Source organism: Apaloderma vittatum, unplaced genomic scaffold (assembly GCF_000703405.1).
Source record: "Apaloderma vittatum isolate BGI_N311 unplaced genomic scaffold, ASM70340v1 scaffold43035, whole genome shotgun sequence".
In the NCBI taxonomy this organism is placed as follows: domain Eukaryota; kingdom Metazoa; phylum Chordata; class Aves; order Trogoniformes; family Trogonidae; genus Apaloderma; species Apaloderma vittatum.
In genome coordinates this window covers 16,118-35,585 of record NW_009716157.1, presented here as the reverse complement: position 1 = coordinate 35,585, position 19,468 = coordinate 16,118, and the positions used below count along the sequence as shown (strand labels likewise).

General features: G+C 40.8%; 2 protein-coding genes across 2 annotated transcripts; one reads left to right on the top strand and one right to left on the bottom strand.

The window, feature by feature from the left end:
- The first annotated feature begins 855 nt into the window (after positions 1–855).
- HMGCS1 (3-hydroxy-3-methylglutaryl-CoA synthase 1 (soluble)) lies at positions 856–7,318 on the top strand. The gene is made up of 9 exons (XM_009869419.1): positions 856–1,309; positions 1,702–1,827; positions 2,432–2,596; positions 3,311–3,479; positions 3,597–3,767; positions 4,534–4,640; positions 4,975–5,100; positions 5,363–5,526; positions 5,921–7,318. Exons 1-9 carry the CDS (start codon positions 862–864, stop codon positions 6,011–6,013), a joined length of 1,569 nt encoding a protein of 522 aa, XP_009867721.1. The 5' UTR covers positions 856–861; the 3' UTR covers positions 6,014–7,318.
- A 2,021-nt stretch (positions 7,319–9,339) lies between these two features.
- NIM1K (NIM1 serine/threonine protein kinase) lies at positions 9,340–18,902 on the bottom strand. Its single transcript, XM_009869418.1, has 5 exons — positions 18,775–18,902; positions 18,253–18,431; positions 17,457–17,695; positions 11,997–12,265; positions 9,340–10,089 (listed from the first exon to the last, which is right to left on the bottom strand). Exons 2-5 carry the CDS (start codon positions 18,315–18,317, stop codon positions 9,340–9,342), a joined length of 1,323 nt encoding a protein of 440 aa, XP_009867720.1. The 5' UTR covers positions 18,318–18,431; positions 18,775–18,902.
- Between the last annotated feature and the right edge of the window lie 566 nt (positions 18,903–19,468).

The following is a 19,468-nucleotide window of genomic DNA, read 5'->3' as shown; positions in this document are numbered from 1 at the left end:
TGGCTTGGGTGCGAAAGGGACAAGTGCTCGGGGTGTCGGCAAAGAGAACTGTCCGAGTAACAGCAGTAGGAGATCTGGTGTGTCCTACCATCTTGTATATCCTTGAGTGTAGTAATTGTAAACATACGGGCTTAAAATAAGAAAACTTGTTGTGTCAGGGTTTCCCTGTGCCTTCCTGTCACACTGTGGGATATTCCTTCTGGCCTGATGTTAGGTGTTAGGAGTGCCAAAACAAAGCATGTTTACAACAAACAAAAAACCAACATCCCACCCAAAAAATTCTCCCGTTTTTGTTGCAAGTATAAGCAAAATGGAGAGGTTTAGGTCACGCAGTTTAAAAAAACCCCAGATTTTGAAATTTTCTGACCTGTTTCAGGGCAGAGATTTCCTGTTAATGAGTCATTTTAAACTCGAGTTCTCAGCTAGCAACACTTAATAATAAAACATCCAATGGTTGTATAAAATGGGGGCATGGTGTATAAGCAAAAGTAGAGTAATGAACACTGAGACTGATTTCTCAAGCACTTAACACTTGTTAAGCATGTGTTCTGCTTCAGTGAGATAACTTGGGCTTAACCTACATCTGTTCATCTCCAGGGCTGTGATTTGTATTTTCACTTAAAAGTACTTCTTAATGTAAAATGTTGAACTTCTAATGATGCTTACAGTACGCTCAGACCGAAGCCTGTCTGGAGGCAAAGTCTTTTACAAATGACCTTGCAGAATACCTGAGATCTACTCTTTTCCATGAATCTCCAGAAAATCAAAGTAAACCTCTCAAAATGGATGTGAATAAATCAGCTTTTTATTTTGATTGTGCTTGTTTGTTTTTTGTGTTTCTTTTTTTAAAGATCTGCCACGATGCCTGGGTCTCTTCCAGTGAATGCTGAATCCTGTTGGCCCAAAGATGTGGGAATTGTTGCACTGGAAATATATTTTCCCTCTCAGTATGTTGACCAGACAGAGCTGGAGAAGTATGATGGTGTGGATGCTGGGAAATACACCATTGGGCTAGGCCAGTCAAAGATGGGGTTCTGCTCTGACCGGGAGGATATCAATTCTCTCTGCCTGACTGTGGTTCAGAAGCTCATGGAAAGGAACAGCCTTTCCTATGATTGTATCGGGAGATTGGAAGTTGGAACGGAGACAATAATTGATAAATCAAAATCTGTGAAGACTGTCCTGATGCAGCTTTTTGAAGAGTCTGGTAATACGGATGTAGAAGGGATCGACACCACCAATGCATGCTATGGAGGCACTGCTGCTCTTTTCAATGCTATTAATTGGATTGAGTCCAGTTCTTGGGATGGTAAGTTCAGGGTATTTTTGTTGGGGGAAAACAGTTACGTCATCCTCTGGTTTTGAGTGATCAGCCTTATAAGCATGGTGTTTGTGTTTAGCCGTATAAAACTCAGAGGATAAACTGTTTTCCAGAGTCTCTTTCTAACATGCTCTGGGCATTTGCGACTAGTTCAGAGACAGTACAGAAAATAATGACACGGCTAATAATTGCTGGTCACTTCCTGTAAATTTCCATGGCTATCAGGGAAGTGAAATGTAGGAGAAAATTCAGGACTGAAGAGCCTCTTAATCTTGGGATCATTTCCTCTATAACCAAAGTCCAAAAATTGCTGATGAATATTAGAGTATACTACATTCTTGGCTGTTTCCAAACACTGCTTCTGTGCTTTTTTTCCACAGGACGCTATGCGCTTGTTGTTGCTGGAGACATCGCTGTGTATGCCACTGGAAATGCTAGGCCAACAGGTGGAGCTGGTGCTGTTGCTATGCTGGTTGGTCCAAATGCTCCATTAATTTTTGAGAGAGGTTAGTCCTGTGAGAAAACAAATGCTATTCAGCCAGAAAACTGGATCTATTCTGAAGCCTATCCCCTGTTTTTAGCATGTTGCTGGAGGACTAAATTATGCTCCCACTAATATCAGAAACTGTGCTTTATCTCCTCTTGCTCTGGGATAACTTAGCCAAGTCCTGTTATAGGCAGCAGGAAGGAACAGCTGTATATGCGCCTTTACATTTGCTTGGGGTTTCTCCAGTAAAATTGACAAAGAGTATAGCTGAATAGCACAGCAGGTTACTTCCAAGGTGAAATTTGCGACTTGCTTTTGGATGCGTTCCTGTGTAGCCTGCCCTAGGGAGATCCTGCTCTTTCAGGGGGGTTGGACTACGTGATCTCTAGAGGTCTCTTCCAAACCCTAACATTCTCTGATTTCTGTGCTCAGTCCTACTGTACTTAACAAGCTGTCGAGAACTGTGTGACATGTTCCCCTAAACAGCCTGAAGTGCTGTGAAAACCTGCTTGGCTGGGGCCAGATACTGCTTGTTGCCCCACGTGTGTTAAGTAATGCATTCAAATTGACACCGAGCAGCTGAATAAAGTGATTCTCAACTTCTGTTGATTTCTGTCCATTAGGACTGCGTGGAACCCACATGCAGCATGCCTATGACTTCTATAAACCGGATATGGTCTCTGAATATCCTGTAGTGGATGGCAAACTGTCTATACAGTGCTACCTCAGTGCATTAGATCGCTGCTATGCTGTCTATCGCAACAAAATCCATGCCCAGTGGCAAAAGGGTATGTAGCCTCACCTGATGAAATTGCAAGATATGGCAAATGTTGGAATGTGTAACTCCAGAGACTGTATTTTCAAGTTTTAACATCCAGTCTAAAGACTAGTGTGTGTGTGTGTCCCTTTCTTCATGTTTCTGTGTTCTGAGCTGACTGAAATATTTGTATGTCCTCTAATAAATGATTTATTTCTGTTCTGGTGTGGTGAAGTACCTGATCATTAGTAAATAGTAGGCCTTCAGACATTTTGTTGGTGTTACATTTAATACCTTATTTAGAAACATGTTATTCCCTCTTTCGCCCAGGCTCTTAAGGTATTGAGGTTAATATTTAAATGTTATGTAGTGATACTGGTTTGGGGTTTTTTTTACCCCATGTATTTAGGAATTGTTTCACTTATATTAAGAAGTGTAGGTGTGAAGTAAATGATATATTATGTCAGAATGCTGGTTAGAAATATGGAGATTCTATTAAGGCTTATATCTTCTAGAAGAGGGATGAACATTGTTAACTGATGCAGAAGATAAGTAAGATACTAATCTTTAAATAGAAAGTAGCAGCAGTGTTTTAAATGAACTTGACAGCAGGAGTTAGTCTTACAGTTGTCTCTTGTATGCTGACATGTCACAGTAACTGGTACCCTGCAGCTCCCTATTTTATTTTTCTAGTTGAAGTGAGTACTAAGTGTAAGTTGTAACACAACATTTCTCCCACTTGCAGAAGGGACAGACAGGCGTTTCACCTTGAATGACTTTGGATTCATGATCTTTCATTCTCCCTACTGTAAGCTGGTGCAGAAGTCTGTGGCTAGGCTCTTGCTCAATGACTTTCTCAGTGAGCAGACCCCAGAAACAGCCAACGGTGTTTTCAGTGGTCTGGAAGCTTTCAGGTGAGAATGGCTGCATTCTTCCTTATTCACATAATCTTAATTTGTTTCATGTCTGAAGTGGGATTTTGCTTTCTACTATTTTAGTAACCGTTTCTGAATTTTATTTTTTTTCAATAGGGATGTAAAACTTGAAGATACGTATTTTGACAGAGATGTGGAGAAAGCTTTTATGAAAGCTAGTGCAGAACTCTTCAATCAGAAAACCAAAGCTTCATTACTTGTGTCCAATCAGAATGGAAATATGTATACCCCTTCAGTCTATGGTTGCCTTGCCTCTCTTCTAGCCCAGTAAGCATAAAACTGGAAAAAATTATAGCTCTTTTATGTAAGGTTTTAAAAGGTTTTTTTGGTTTAGAAAGTCCTTTGTAGCAAACCTTTTCTTACCAGATTGCCTTAAGCAGAAAAACTAAATTCTGCACAGAGTTAAAGTGACAAGCAGATGCAAAATTGGAAGCTGATCTGAAGGAGCTGTTTACTACCTTCCAGAGTAGGATCGTATTTGTAATGTGATGCCTTTTCCCAGCCTCAGCCTTCTTCCCACCCATGACAAAATACAACCAAAACTCCATTGCAGTGGTAAAAAGAGTCAGAATGCTTATTGCCGTGAAATAGAGGAGACAAAGCTAAATTAAATTAGTATTTACTTAACAACTTTATTTTTATTCGTTCTTGCAATGATAGACTTTTACAAAATCATACTTAATTTCAATTAAACCATTGGATCCTTTTTTTCTCTGTTCTTATTTTGCCTTCCAAGAGGTGGCTGTTCATTTTAGGCTTTAAGTCACTTAAAGAAAACTGCCTTCTAGATAATATTCTGTGCATTTTGTTGCTCTGTTTTTTGCCTGGGTGGCTTTGGAACTTGTCATATAGTAGCAGTGTTTGTAATTGTGGGTTTCTTTAAAGTCTCATTTATGCACATAGCATGCTCAGTGTGTGTTGTAGTCATTATAATTTGCTGGCTGCTGCTTCTAGGCTAGCTGCACTTCCTAGTTATTTAAAATGAGCACCTTGACTTAATTCTCACTTTAAACAACTGCTGATTGGTTTGCAGGTACTCTCCAGAGCAGCTCGCAGGACAGAGAATCAGTGTGTTCTCCTATGGCTCTGGTTTTGCTGCTACACTGTATTCCGTCAGAGTTACGCAGGATGCCACTCCTGGTGAGTGAAAGGAAGAGACCTTAATTTACTCCTGTGCCTATCTCACCCCTAAATGTCTGGTTACACTACCCGCTGGCATAGGTAAACCTGAAGAGCAATGCCTAATGACAGTAATGCTAAACTGAAGATGTTCCAGCCCAACGAGTGTTTATCTGTCTCCTTGGGCAAATAAATAATAATTTTCAAACTCATTTTAGCTGATTGGGAATATTATTAAATGACTTAAAATTTAGCTTCTGTGATGCAAAATATTTTTAATGGGCTTGTAATGTTAATATGTGAGCGTGCAGTTCTCGACACTGGTGCCACTGTACATGATGGTTTTATGTTGTAGGTTCTGCTTTGGACAAAATAACCGCAAGCCTTTCTGATCTCAAAACAAGACTTGACTCAAGAAAATGCATTGCACCTGATGTCTTTGCTGAAAACATGATGATTAGACAGGAAACACACCATTTGGGTAAGAACTTCATAAATGTACGTTGTTCCTAGTCTTAGAGCAAAATCCTCATCACTTATTTCACCTGACTTTAAACAACTAAGGTGTAGAATGAAGATGTCCAACCCTTTCTACTTCTGAGTAATGTTCATTGGCCCAATATGGCTGAAATGAAAATGCAGACTTGTTCTTTCTGTCTTACTGCGTCCAGACTGCAAAAGCCTCTATTGTGTAAATCTCTTGCTACAAACTGACTAACAGAGTGTTACTGGCTCTTTTACAGCCAACTATATTCCGCAGTGTTCGGTAGAAGATCTCTTTGAGGGAACGTGGTACCTGGTGCGCGTGGATGAAAAACACAGGAGAACTTACGCACGGCGCCCACTCATGGGTGATGGACCTCTGGAGGCAGGAGTTGGAGTTGTCCACCCAGGCGTTGTTCATGAGGTGAACACTCAGCACTCTTTTAAAGTTTGATGTAAATGGTGGAATGGGGTTTATGTGTTTGTCTTGGCATGTGCACGTATGTTAAGAGGAAGTCATTTAACAAGTTACAGTAAATACTTTGTTAATGTTATGTAACATATAAGCCAGAAGTAAAAAAAAAAAAAAAAAAAAGTGGGATTTAAAAAGAACATTTCATCATAACAAGAATGAAACTGCACAAGAGTGGAACAAGAACAGACTGGCTGATAAGCTTGCATGAAGCATGACCAATGCAATTGACTTAAGACCAAGCCGTCCAGTGGTGTGAATGTTGTTTGAGAGTTGGAATAGCCATAAAGTATGCGTATCTGTGAACTAGAAAACTGTATTTAATGTTTTTTTCCCTTCTTCTTAGCACATCCCAAGCCCTGCTAAGAAAGTGCCAAGAATCCCTGCAACAACAGAATCTGAAGGCGTTACTGTTGCCATTTCCAATGGGGAGCATTAAGATACCTCTGTGAGGTGGGGAGTGGAACGAGGTGTGAGGGTAGGCTGAGAGAGAGAAAAGGGTTTGCAGTCATACTAAAGTTTCAGTATACAGTAGTACTTCACTGGAGCACAGAAAAGCTGTTCACGCTCCTTGAAAATATTTGTCGTACTATGGTGTGCTGATATTTGTAGTATTTTCAGAACACTAAGATCATGAATATAATGGGGATGACGGGACTTGCCAGGGGATATGTTGATTTCTTAATATGTCTGAATTTTTCTAATTGCTGAGTAGTAGCTGTAGTCTATTACAAGGTCTACCTACATAGGGGGAAAAATCTTCTGCTTGTTCTTTCTATGTAAAATTACTTGAAACCTACACTTTAACTTTTACTTGTACTCAAGTGTGTGGCAAAATAGTCCCAGCTTTTAATGTTAGGGTTCTCAGTGCCTTGACAGGAAGCATTCAGTCTTCTGAATACTGCAGTTCTTTTTCTCTTTATCACCTTCTCTTTCTTCTCCCAGCCTACCTCCTATCACCCCATTGCTTTGGGAAAGGTATAAAACCAAGTAACATTTCTTGCTGGAATAGAGGCTCTCTCCCCTGTCAAGAGACTGGATCAATGATAGCTAGACTGACAAGTGGCTTTATTCCAAGATATTCTGTGACCCGCTGTGTTAGTTACTGCATAATTCCTCCTAACATCCATATTATGTGCTTTATACCTGCATTATAAATTACAGCAGCCTGGGAGGAAAGAGGAAAAAAGAAGGGGGGTAGTAATTTATTTCTTCTTCAGAAATGATTTCAGTAATTTGGCACTTTCCAGGATTGTTTAGTAGAAGTATCTAAGGCAGCGGAATTTTCAAATAAAGCTCTTAGATATTACTGAGCTGTTCTAACTGGCAAATGAAGCAAGGGAGGAAGATCACTTTGTCTGAGCTCTGGCCTCTCGTTATTCCCTATATAATACATATCTGAAAGACTATTTCTTAACTTTGAATTTGGCTTTGTGCTTTGAAGTCCTTCTCACTATTGGTAATATTGTAAGAGTGGGGTCTCTTTTTTTTGTTGTTGTTTTTTTTTTTTTTTTTTGTCCCAACATGCAAGCTAAAAGCTATCCATTTTACAAGTGGTAGATATAAAGTGCTAATGGGGAGTCCATTCTGGTAGATTTTTAATGCCCAGATTGGAAATGAACTATGACATGAGCCTTGTAAGCTTGTAATATATACTTGAGGTAATGTACAGAATGAAGTTTTGTTGAATTTATTTCTTTGCTAATTCTACAAAGCTACATTATCTAATATAAAGTAGCAAAAATATTTGTCTGTTAAATTACAATTTTTTTGTGTGTAATGAAGTGTTTGTATTATCTGTGATTTACTAGGATTTGACAACTTGCTGTGTTTGTACAGTCAAGCCTTGGTAAAATAGTTGTTTATTATAAATTGCTGAATACTAATCTGTTTGTTCTGCTGAAAATGATGGAGCAATGATGCATGGCGATAGTGTTTGCAAGCATTTTGGTTTAGGTTGCCCTCATGAAACTTTATCATAGCACCAGAAAAGCAAATTGCCATGGAACAAAGTCCATTGCTGGCAGTGGACAAGCCAAGAAGTGAGCTACTGGCGCAAACTTAACCACAGGGACCTCACAGTCTGTGAGGCTGATCCTTTATTAAAATAAAGTTTGAGATACTTGAAACCTGTTGGAGTAGTGCTGACTTGTTGGGTTTTCAGGAAGCATTTTTTTTTCTTTAACAGGAAAGAAAGAGGAAACTGGCTCTGTGAAAACCTGAGGGGGTTCACAAGCTGTGTGGACCTTCTGGATGTTTCTTCTGTCATTCCATTCCACTACAAAAGTGGAAAGAAAGAGTTGCTTAGGCTGGCACAAAGCTGTTATTTCAGGTGTTTCAAAGTAATACGCTTTCATATGGAAACTTTGAGTGGAGGAGTTAATTCCTACCTTGTCACCTTTATTCATCTTTATTACCATCTTATGAAAGATGGCATTGTTTTAAGCCCCTCAGAAAAAATGAAAGGGGAATTGGTTCTTGCCTTGTCCTTACCTGAGCCTCACTGAGTCCAGTTTCCCATGAGTGGCTTTTCAGAGTCATTCCATTGCTTGTTGACATTACTCTTTTCTAACATCAACTGATCATCTATATTAGTCCACATAATACCGGTCCACATAACAGATAATGCATCCTGCCCTTAAATTTAAAAGCACCAACTATACCTCTCTAAACCTTTTGTTAGTTTACCTTTTATAGCTTGGGCATGTCAGCTATGCCTGTTCAGAGGACAGATACTCCCCCCTTCCACCATTTGCATTGGAGCTGATGGTGTTGAAGACTAAAGTATAAAACAAGCACTTAGAGCTGGAAATTTGAGTATCTACATCTTAGTGATGCCCACAGCAATTGGACTTGTCAGGCTATCCAACTTTTAAACTTGCAGTGGCAAGAGTGTTGTAATCGACTTTGTGCCAGCCTTTGCCCAGGCAGTATGGCAGGAGTTAGCACAAGCCTGTAATAATATATAAGCAAGTTTCATTACTGGTTGCATTCAGCTTACTGCTAAAACAAGAGTTTTAAAACTACATGAGGTTTGGAATGTATTTAAATCATTGGAGTGCAACAGAAGTCCAGGCAGTTCTAGACCTGCCAGAATTGTGCGTGTAATAGAAGGTGTCAGGTTAGGTGCTAACTCAGTTACCCACTAGGAATTGCAACTACACATGCAGAGTTACAGCAGTTAACCCTAATTTGTCTTTCTGAATTGTGACAAATTAGGAACTGCGGTCAAGAGCAGCCTGGCTGTTTCTTTAAATAAAATTAGCGGTGGGGAAGCAGCTCTGCTACATGTGTGTTTAACTTGCTGAAGAAGTTTTAAAGAATTTGTGGTTGTTTAGATCGTGGCCTGGTTTCTGCTTAAATTGTTCTCTGCAAAAACCATCTTGGTTTGCAGTAGTGAAGCTGTGTCAAGCCGAAGCACAACTTTTCAAGAAGCTAGCTAGTGTGTACCCAGACCGAGAGTCTCCCAAGTGTGTTACATACAATACTATTTGATTTTTACGAAAAGATCACCTCCACTAATGCTCCCCTTACCTGTTGGACTTACTGGGGTTCTTGTACTGGCTATACCATCTTTCTTGAACAAGGGACAAAATGCATGATGGCTCTGTGTTTGAGTGCTTTGCTGAGACTTGAGAAATGCAAAGGAGATGAGGCATTTTTGGTTTATTCAAAAATTACCAAAAAAAAATGTAACACCAGTACTTGTGAAAAGTGAATAAAACCCTTGGTTAAATGGGCCACGTATAAAGCCTGCAGTGCACTTTATAGAAGAGAACACAGCTTGGATGTGTGCTTCATCCCGCTGTAAGAACAGATCCCCCTCCTCAAGTCCTGTTCTTTGGGCTCTGGATGGGACATGATAGGAACACATTCAAGTGCCCTTTTCTTCTGTACCTTGTGCAAAATGATTCTGTAGATCCCTGTTATTGAGCTGCGTGCATCTCTCCCCTGGTTATTTTGAATATGCTCTTCTGTGATTCCCAGATCTTCTAGGATTTTTTTCACTTCAAGTTCCTCCTCTCTGAGTGTACTGACCTCTGATAAATACCTTGGATCCAGTTTAAATGGATGTAAAGGTTTGGGGTACTGTATTCCTTGCATCCATTCACTGTTCATGATAAGTTTGACGGAGTATCGTTCAGTTGGTACTGGCTGAAGGACCCCTTTTATCAGTTTCTGGCAAGTTTCTGAGAGGCAGGGAGGCAAACTGTATGTCCCTTCAAGAATGCACTTTTTCAGTTTGGCCACTGTGTCTGCCCGAAAGGGCATGATACCTGTTGTCATGAAGTATAACAGGATTCCCAGTGCCCATATGTCTACATAAATGCCAACATAGTTTTCATCTCGGAAGAGTTCGGGGGCAGCGTAAGGAGGAGAGCCGCAGAAAGTATTTAAAGTTTCATCTCTTTTACTTATTGTGCTGAATCCAAAGTCTCCCACCTTAACACAGGTGTTACTGGTGTAGAAGACATTTTCTGCTTTCAGGTCTCTGTGAATGATGTTATTCTCATGCTGCAGAAGAAGATGGAATATATGATATTAGCTTATTCACAGGAAAGTTCTCCAGACACTACCCTTGATTGATTAATTACCACACAGGAGAAAGGCAGTTATCTTGGACAAAGTCAGAAATAAGTGTTCCAATTAAATTGAAAAGTTAAAGTATTTAAACATATTTAACCTGGTTCTCTACAGATACAAAAATATCAACTTCTTAACTAATACCAGCTATTTTCATGAAGAGAATTTGTGGTAGTGTCATGTTTAATACTAAAAGATTAGATATCTTCATGTGCAAAATCTATTTTTTCAGGGTTCAGAACACTTGCATTTGCAGTTGCTACATTTCTGTAATGATGTAAGTAACAAAAAAGTAATTTATTTTTAAGTAGTTTCATTTTTGTATATATTGTAAGCTCATGGAAAGCATTTAGTTCACCAAGTGAACATAAAGAAAAGTTGCTACATTTCTGTTGTGTGATCTAATGTCCTATGAGGAACAGACAGTGGCAGGTGAAAAGGATAAGAGACTTGTGCCTTGTGGTATTTTGTGTTGCTGCAGCAGCAGGTGTCTTTTAATTTTAGGAGTATAAAATAATTACATACATTGTAATTTGTACTTTTTTCCCCTTGGAAATGGCAGTAGTAGCCAAGTCCTCAAACTCAATTTGCTCTGCTTAGTGGCAGTACACCTGACTTAATTAGGTAAGGGTTTAGCTTCCTCTTTGAAATAACTAGGATGTACGTGTTTGAGCACTCTCTGCCCTACCCTTTGAAGTAGCAGGGTGCGGTATCTGGGGCCAATAAGGAAAAATTCCGTCATCCTAAGATTTTTAAACTGCCATCAATAACAGGCAGGGATTTTCCGTTCTATGGACTTTAAGTAGCATGGATTTGCTGGCTTAGCAAAAGTGAAATGTTTTGTGGAACTCTGATTGGCCAGCTTGGTAGTCTGGGTTTAACGTTAAAAAACATGAAGTTAGTTTCAGTAGCTGCTGAACATCTGTCCTATGGAAAAGATGTTAAAGCCAATCCATTACTTAGAGGACGTATGATCATTTTGTTAAAATATATAAAAAATGCATACTGTTTATATATGCCACGAGCAGTTTGCAATGCAGTTTCTAGATGTATGACCTGGCAACTGCATTACTTTTGACCACGTGAGGCTGTTACGTGGCAGGAGCATACGAGCCACCGGAGGGCACCCTGAGCCGACATTAACAAATACTGCTTCTCAAACTAGCAGAACAGCCTGGCTGTGATCTTACGCTGTTTGAAGTACCCGTAGTTACTACGCAAGGCTCTAAAGAGATGGTACTGAAGTAGTTAATTGTTTCTTTGACACCTTTACAGTGGGCTTTGGGCTCTACAAAGTTCCTAAATCCAGTTGCAATACCGAGGGGAAGTGACTTGCTGGGTGTTAACTTCACAGGTTTGTGCCAAGCAAGGGCCAGGAATTAACTCTCTTAAGCGCCAGTCTCACAGGTTCACTAAACAGTAAGCTGGCTGTTTGCCACACCTAACAAGCCTCTCTGGAACACTTCCTTCTAGCGGAAGAGTGACTGATCCCATGTTTTGAAATAGCCGGAGGGAAGAAATGAGGCTTTGTTAGCTGGTGCCTGCAGCAACTGAAAGAAGAGAGGAGAACACTTGCTAAAGGGATGGTTCCACCCACCAGGCGTTCCCAGTTCAGTCTCCTCCCAAAAGCTGTTAACAGAGAGGCAATAACTTGAGGTGGATGTGAAAGCTCTCTCCCATACCTTTAAGATGGCTCTTCTCTAGCTGTTTTGTGCCTCAGAAACGTGGGCCTGCAATCTTGGTAATAGTAAACCTATTAGCCAAAAATGAAAAGCTACATCCACAAAATCTGCTAAAGTAACGAGTGGCAACATGCCTGTGGAAGAAGAGCAACTTACCATGTGCTTCACAGCAGACACAATCTGGGAGAAGATTATTTTACACTCCGTTTCTAACAGCTTCCCTTCTGTACTGATTTTAGTGAAGAGCTCCCCACCTCCTGCATACTCCATCACCAGGTGCAGTTTTGAGAGCGTCTCTACTACTTCATATAGTCTGATGATATTTGGGTGGTGCAGTTTTTCCATGCTGGATATCTCACGAGAAAGCAAACGTTGAGTCTTCCGGTCTAGCTTTGTCTTGTCCAAAATCTTAATTGCAACTTTCTCTGAAAAGAAAAATGCTTTTTTTTTGTTAGTGCAATAGGTACAAGCAGTGAGAACTACTTACAACAACGCTTGGTTATAGCAGCGCAATAAAATTTCACTTGGGCTCAGTATAAGCTAAGCTGCATAGGTGTACTGAGCCCTGCAGTCTTTCACACATCCCCATGCTCCTTTTCAACTATGGCATCTTGTTCTCTGCTGAGGTGGCTGAAGGCTGGTGGAGTATCGCGAGGGCTAATCAAATCATTTGCGCTCTTAGTGTGTTCCGCTGCTCTCGGACCAATATGTGTCTGACGCCCACGCTTCCAGCATCTGCTTTCGGCGTCCAGTGCTAGTAAAGAAGGTCTGCGCTTTCGTCCCTAGCTCGGTGTTCTTCAGATGGACTAAGCCTCAGCCTGATACTTGCAGACTAACAGGGGTGTCAAATTTAGGTGCTTTGCTTCAGAGCAGGCAGACAAATTTGGGGGTAATTCAGGAGCTCTGGCTATAACCCTGCAAGTTTATTATGGAGAGGTGTTCTTAAGTTGGTGAGACTTACAGAACTCTTCCCATGCCCCGACAAATTCCCAGTTAAAGTCATTGTTGTAAAGGTCTGTCTTTCTCAGGATAGCTGTGACAGTTTTTCCAACATGTTCATGTATGAGTAGTTCCTGGTACTGTACAGAATACAGGAAAAGTTACATTTTTTATGCCTGTATGCCACAGTGGGCCATGAATCCACATCACATGGATTTTACTCTGAGGAAGGGGAAAAAAAACCCCAGTGAATGAGAAAAAGTGACAGGGATCCTGTAAGGCAGCAAATGTACCTGTCTTACACTTCTCTGGTAATGCAAATCTCCAGTTAAGTTCTACACATTTCTGTAGCATAACCAAGGGCCACAGAACAGATACACATTTGCAGCTGCACTACAAGAGCAGCCCAGAGCGCTATGAATAGGTGAATCGCAATTGCCCTGATATTTCTGTATTAACTAGTAGGCTATGGCTTCTGTCTTGACTATCCTGAATAAGGCTGGTATTTGAAGGATTAGTCTGGTTAAAATAGGTTTACAATGGCTTTGTACAACTTATCAGGACGGCAAAATTAGACTGGATCACAGCAATAAAAATAACTGCTTCTTCCTGGGAGGAAGAAATTTTTTTTTTTTCTCCCCGAAGAACATCTTAGTCAAACATTAACAGCTTTCTTAACAATTAATCACTTTTAGTGAATCTTTCAGAAAAACCACTTCACCTTGTTTTCCAGTAAATAAAAAAACAAAAAAGCATTGTTTACTTATGGCTTTAAGAGAAGAAAATGCTATTAGATTTGTTCACATATTCTAGTATAAAAGCATTTAAAATGTTATTGCTTAATGTTACAGAGTTACTGAATTCAATTTTAGTATTTCAACATATCTAAAGGAAGTGTTAGGGATACATATATCTGTACAGATCAAGAAAACTCCCTGTTGGTATGTTTACCTTTCTTACTAATATACACGCGTAAATTGATCTCCCTACTAAACTGCAGCAGATATTCCAAGCAGATGTGGCTCTCATGAAAGGTGCTGAATTATCCCTTGACGTCCCTGCTTCTGGAAGGAGCCTGTGTGGAGTACAGGGTGCTCTTCCCCACATGCCTCTCTCTGACCTGTTCCACCTGTTCTAGTGAGCCCCTTAGCGGGGGTGTTCCACCCACTGCGTGGTGCTGATGGTAGCCTGGAAAATTGGGAGGAAACGCAGCTACTGAATAGTAACAGCACAGGACACGGATGCTGGCAGAGCGCTGACTGCTGACCTCGGGGTGAAGGGCTAAAACCCCTGTCATGTGGGCACTGATCACCTAAACCAAGAGGAAAAAGCATCAGCTTGCAATAGGTAACTTTTGCACAGCTAAATGCTTAGATACCACAGGGATAACAATTCTTACAATCTTAACTACAGACTTGCATCATTACATCTTGATTTATAAAGACTGGGGTCATTTGGGCTTTTTTTTTTTAAAAAAAACCAAAGTCTTCTTGGTTAAATTTCTTCCCTTTCCTTTTGCTCTGGAGTTTACTGTTCCTCCTGGTCAGTTTTTTTGCAATGTTTTAAAACAAAAGGGGAGAAAAACAAAAGAAAAAAAAAAAAGAAGGTTTACAACTGAAGGTCCTGATTCTGTTCACACACCACCATAAATCAGGACCAAGCTCCTTTAAATCTACATCATTGCAGTTGCATATGCATGATATGCAAAGAAAACCGATGCACCTGAAGTGGGGAAAAAACACATCACCTTTCTTTTCTTTATTAAACTCATTCCCTCTGCTTGGTTTACAAATCCTGTATTACCCTTGCATGGCAGCAGTGCTGAACAGAAGGACAGTTTTAGCAGTCAGCCTGTTTGCCAAAAATACAAAAGCTGAGTAGCAAGAGATTTTGACTGACTATGCCAGTTGTATCCTGAGGTTTGAAAAGAGCTAGCTGAAATCTTTGTAGGAGAAGTTAGGAAAAGGTTGAGAAATAGTTTCAGGAAGAAGTGGTATACTGATGGCAAAAGGAAAGAGAAACAAGTTAAAATTCCTTAGAAAAAGCAAACTAGTGACTGGACATGCCTGCCTTTGCAACTGTTTCACTGGCTTTTTACTAGCTGTAAATTTTGGATACTCTTAACTGCATCTCTTCAGCTGTGCTCTCCCACTGCATTCAACAGCTAGAAGGTATGTAAAATAACAGTTGCACAGAGCTTAGGAACCTAACAGTCAGTAGCAAGCAACTCTTCAGGTCTCCACAGAAAATGTGCCAAAATTCAGGTTAATGAAGTGGACAATACTCCTGGATAACCCAATACATGTCACGGTACCAAAAATTTTCTTGTATCCTCTAAGCAACCAAGGCTGCCCTTGTGTGAGAAACAAAGCTGCTTCATCCAGTGCGATCCTGCAGTGTTTTCCTCTCCGTCTAGAAAATTTCTTTCATGTATCCTGCTGCAACAGAGGGGCTACAGAAGAGCACACACATGTATTTATTACAAAAGCTCATCTTAGTAAGAAAGAAATTGTTTCCTTTTTTAACACAGGGTGACACGTAAGGAGAAAGACCATACTTTGAACTTGACACTATGACAAGCGCTGAACAGCACTCCCGGCACATAAACCTCCTCCCACCACAGGGACCCAAACAGCACTAATAATGAAGCCTTTGTATTTATACAACCAGCAAAGCCCAGACTTGTGCTCATTAGCACTGTGCAGGACCATCATTACCAACATAATGTGCATCCACTGGAAAAAACAGAATGCTCTTTGTGGATGGGGTGTAGGGGGTGTGTGTGTGTGTGTGTGCATGTGCATGAGTGTGTGCACGTGAGTGAGTGTGTGCACGTGCGTGCATATTCCTATTCTCCTACCCACATACCGTATTTTATGAGGACAGATAAGCTCACAGGCAGGAATAAGTCAGAAGATGTTTATACTTCATCCTTCCTTCCTCCTGACAGTTGCAAACTTAGTATCAAGAAATGAATTCCTTTCCTAATGAACATTTTAACCAGAAAATCTACTACCAAAGAAAAAAACATTTGAGACATTTCTGGCGAAAAAGAACCTTTTCAAGAAAAAAATTCTATGGTTTTGGTAATTAGTTTGTCCAAGCATGTGGTATTCACTGAAGTTCAAATCTTTTCAATCATCAGCTCTATTCAAATGCTAAAGTAACCTGTCTCCTAAGTAGGTTCAACAGGTAAAAGGTTCATCCAGATCAAATTTCCAACTTCCTTTCATTAACATTCCCCCTGTTCCAGTACAGGAGTAGCGTCTCCTCCAACAGTAAGCACAAGGCAGTTTTCTCTGGAAGAAAAATCATCACAGAACAGAAGAGGAAATAACATGCTGTGGGCCAAGTAGAACAGAGATACTTTTCTGAAACAAGTAAAACCAAAAAATCTGCACCCACTTAAGACAACCCTCAGGCATAGGCAGGCTTAAATTTGGAAAAAATAAATGTTGTCTGTTCCCTACTTTGATTCCCAGCACAACAACTTCTGCACGTGAGGAATAATTGTGAGCTTTCAAACCTCTGCAGCCTGGCCTGAAAGAGATGGTTAGTGAAGATAACAACAGATAATATGGCATGAAGGCTTTGAGGTGTGTGCTATTCTCTCATCTGTAAGATGATTGGAAAGAGAGTCAATCAAATTGGAAAAAAATGACTATGAGAAAAAGCCAAGACAGTAGTGTGCAAAGATTCAGAGAAAACTATTAATCCCTGACAAGTTTCACATTTAGTATCAAGAAATGAACTCCTTGCCCAGTGAACACTTAAACCAGAAAAGCTGCTAACACATTGAAGATAAAACATTTGAGATATTTCTGGTGAAAAAGAACCTGACTAGCTTCTACCAGGATCAGCTGGTATAACTCTTCTTGGCAAAATCACAGTAAGATGGCCCAGCACCCTATCCAGCTGAATCTTAAAAGCGTCCTGTGCTGGGGAACGTACCACTTGCCCTGGGAGATTATTCCCAATGGGTGACTGTTCTCGTGAAAAATTTTCCTTCTGTGTCCAACTGGATTCTCCCCAGGAGTAATTTGTATCCATTACCCCTTGCCTTTTCCATGCAACCCCTCATAAAAAGGAAGTCTCCATCTTCTTTGCAGCCAACAACAACATGATAAGAGGACAGATGAAGACAAGTTCTTAGTTACACCTATAACTGAAGTGTTCGCTGCAGTTACCTAGACTTTCTCGTTCTTCCTAGAAGCAACATGTGGGATGTTTTTCTGTACTTAAAAAAAAAAAATGAACTGAAAATTCAACACTAACCCTGTGTTGGCTGTACCGGAGCTCGTTTCCCTGCACCTGCTCAGGCCACACCTATTGCCTTGTCCCAGCTTTCTACACTGAAGAATCACCTGCAACTCAGTCAGTAAAGCAGGCATACGATTTCTCAGCAAAATTCCTGTTTGAGCCACAGGATGAGATATGTTAACTCCATGAAGTGCAGAGATTAACTTTTCCTGTACTACCTGCCATCTAGAGAAAATGTTCCTGGTTTCTTTAAAGCCTTATCCAAACCCAAGCATTTATCTGTGACCCCATCTATAATTCACTCAACAACAACAGAAAAGGTTCAGAGAGCATCTTTCTTTCCACAGAAGAAATACACACAGAATATATACAGAACTAGGGTGCTCAGCATGCTGGTGACCCACAAGCATTTCCTACCTTTGGTTAGGGAATGAATTCCAAGCTTCACTTGAGAGAAATTCCCACTTCCTATTTCTCCTCTGACTCGATAGAAGCCAATTCTCTTTCCCAGGGTTAATTCTTTCACCACTTTTTCATTCTGGGACATGTCCTGCATTACTTTCTCAAATGGGGTCAGCCTGTGCTGCCTGCCCTCCTCGTCTCCTGCATAGCACTCCAGTTGCCCATTGTCTTCTCCGCTGTCCTCACGATGCCACCTGGAATAGCGGTGCTTTCCAAAACTTCCTCCGTTCACATATCCTGTTGTCATAGTCTATAGGCTAATCACTTCCCCATCTAACAAGTTGTCCCAATAAGGTTTGTAAATGAAATAATTCTGTATGAACATGCAATCCTGCACATAATGGACAGTGTGATAAACTTAGCAAAAAAAAGCAGCTTACTGAAAGTCCATGGATTATTTCGGAAATTGCTTCAAAACCAGATCTGGCATATCTACATATCACAGTTCTGTTCCAAATGAGAGGTAAAACTGGAAGCTGTTTACATCCATCTCTTGCTAACAGCTTTACTATGTCAGGATCTTCATTTGCAAGGTGAAAGAGGCTTTGCAATTAAAACTGTAAACTGTGCAAGAAAGTGGTGAGTTGCTCACTGTCTATACAATACATTTGACATGCAAAACATTTGACATGAATTTTCCGGCTTCAGCTTGCTGCTTTGAAGACTAACTTAATAGGCAAAGGTCAAACATACAGTTGATTAACTATCCTGAATAAATCCAGATGCTTCCAGTTCATTTTGAGTAGCTGACCTTAAGAGCGTAGTTCTCCACGATTCTGGTACCAGTCCAAGAGCTGCCTTTGATTCATTCTTCATCCTGTGAGGCTGTCACTGTGCCTTGGAAATGTCACCGTGCCTTGAAGCCTTGCTGTAAAAAGTTTGTTTCCCCTCTGTCCCCTCCTCATGGCAAATTTAACAAAGCAACTGATCCTGGAAGATGACAGGAAAAGCACAGTCTATGCACCAGGCAAAAGAAACGCTGCGCCTCAGTATCCCTGCAGTCACATGGCAGGACAATACAGGATTAAGTAACTGCAATGTCACGTTAACCCTCCTTTATTTAGCTGAGCTTTCTTTAATGCCTTGAGCCTTCTAAAAATTTTGCCAGACGCGTGGTATTCCTGAGCAGACAGACAAGAAAAGGCATTAAAACCTTTACATAACAGCCCACTAAATGACAGCACACCACATACCATCTCACCATTTTAACTCTATTTGTTTAGCAGCACAGATTAAAAAGTCCTTATTTCTAAATAAACAAGCAATCACTTACCTTTAAATTAGCATACAATTTTTTTTTCTACTTTACCTTTCTTCATTAACCTTGAAAAACTGGAGTTGATCAGCAACTGCTAATCACACAGCTGCATGCCTGACGGTGGTGAGCTGGTCAGGAAAGCTCTGAGAAAAGCACAGGCAGTGATCACCACCCGACTGATAAGCACAGGAGAGACCTCAGTGCTGTTGCGTATGGACTCACCAAACTGAGGGGGAGAGAATTAGACCAGTAACTCAATGCCTGGGGCTTAGGGAAGGTAGACAGTCACCTAAGGTGTCACACTAGAAGAGGGTATATGACATCCAGCCAGGTGGAGCTGCTCTCTAAACCCCAATCTCCTGCGTGAGCAAGAGGAGAGACCAAAGGCACCACAGAAGGGCAAAGAAAAGGCAGTTGGCAACAATTTCATTAAATGGGAACCGGAATGGCACAGAAGCACTCAGCTGTTCCCGCAGAGGCCCAAGGCTTCCACGAAGCTGCTGCTAGCCCTGAATGAGTGCATGTGGATGATTTTGCAAGCTAATTCACCTCTGCCTCAGGGCTGCAGTCACCTCACTGACAGCTCTGCCCAGGGAGAGCTGGAGAGCCCATCTTCTCCTCACCCTCAGGGTACAGGGTCATTTGTCATTTCTCCCCGTCACTTCTCTGAGCCAGGCATGCTTCTTACTGTGCTGCAAACTTACAGCTG

Bases quoted from the DNA above. Each gene is read 5' to 3' on its own strand.
- HMGCS1 (XM_009869419.1), top strand. From the start codon at position 862: ATGCCTGGGTCTCTTCCAGTGAATGCTGAATCCTGTTGGCCCAAAGAT. The intron at 2,597-3,310 runs GTATGTAGCCTC...TCCCACTTGCAG, and splicing joins CCATGCCCAGTGGCAAAAGG to AAGGGACAGACAGGCGTTTC. The intron at 5,527-5,920 runs GTGAACACTCAG...CCTTCTTCTTAG, and splicing joins ACCCAGGCGTTGTTCATGAG to CACATCCCAAGCCCTGCTAA.
- NIM1K (XM_009869418.1), bottom strand. From the start codon at position 18,317: ATGAAGAATGAATCAAAGGCAGCTCTTGGACTGGTACCAGAATCGTGG. The intron at 17,696-18,252 runs GTCAGCTACTCA...CCGCTATTCCAG, and splicing joins TGGAGAACTACGCTCTTAAG to GTGGCATCGTGAGGACAGCG. The intron at 10,090-11,996 runs GTAAGTTGCTCT...CTTCTTCTGCAG, and splicing joins TGTCTGCTGTGAAGCACATG to CATGAGAATAACATCATTCA.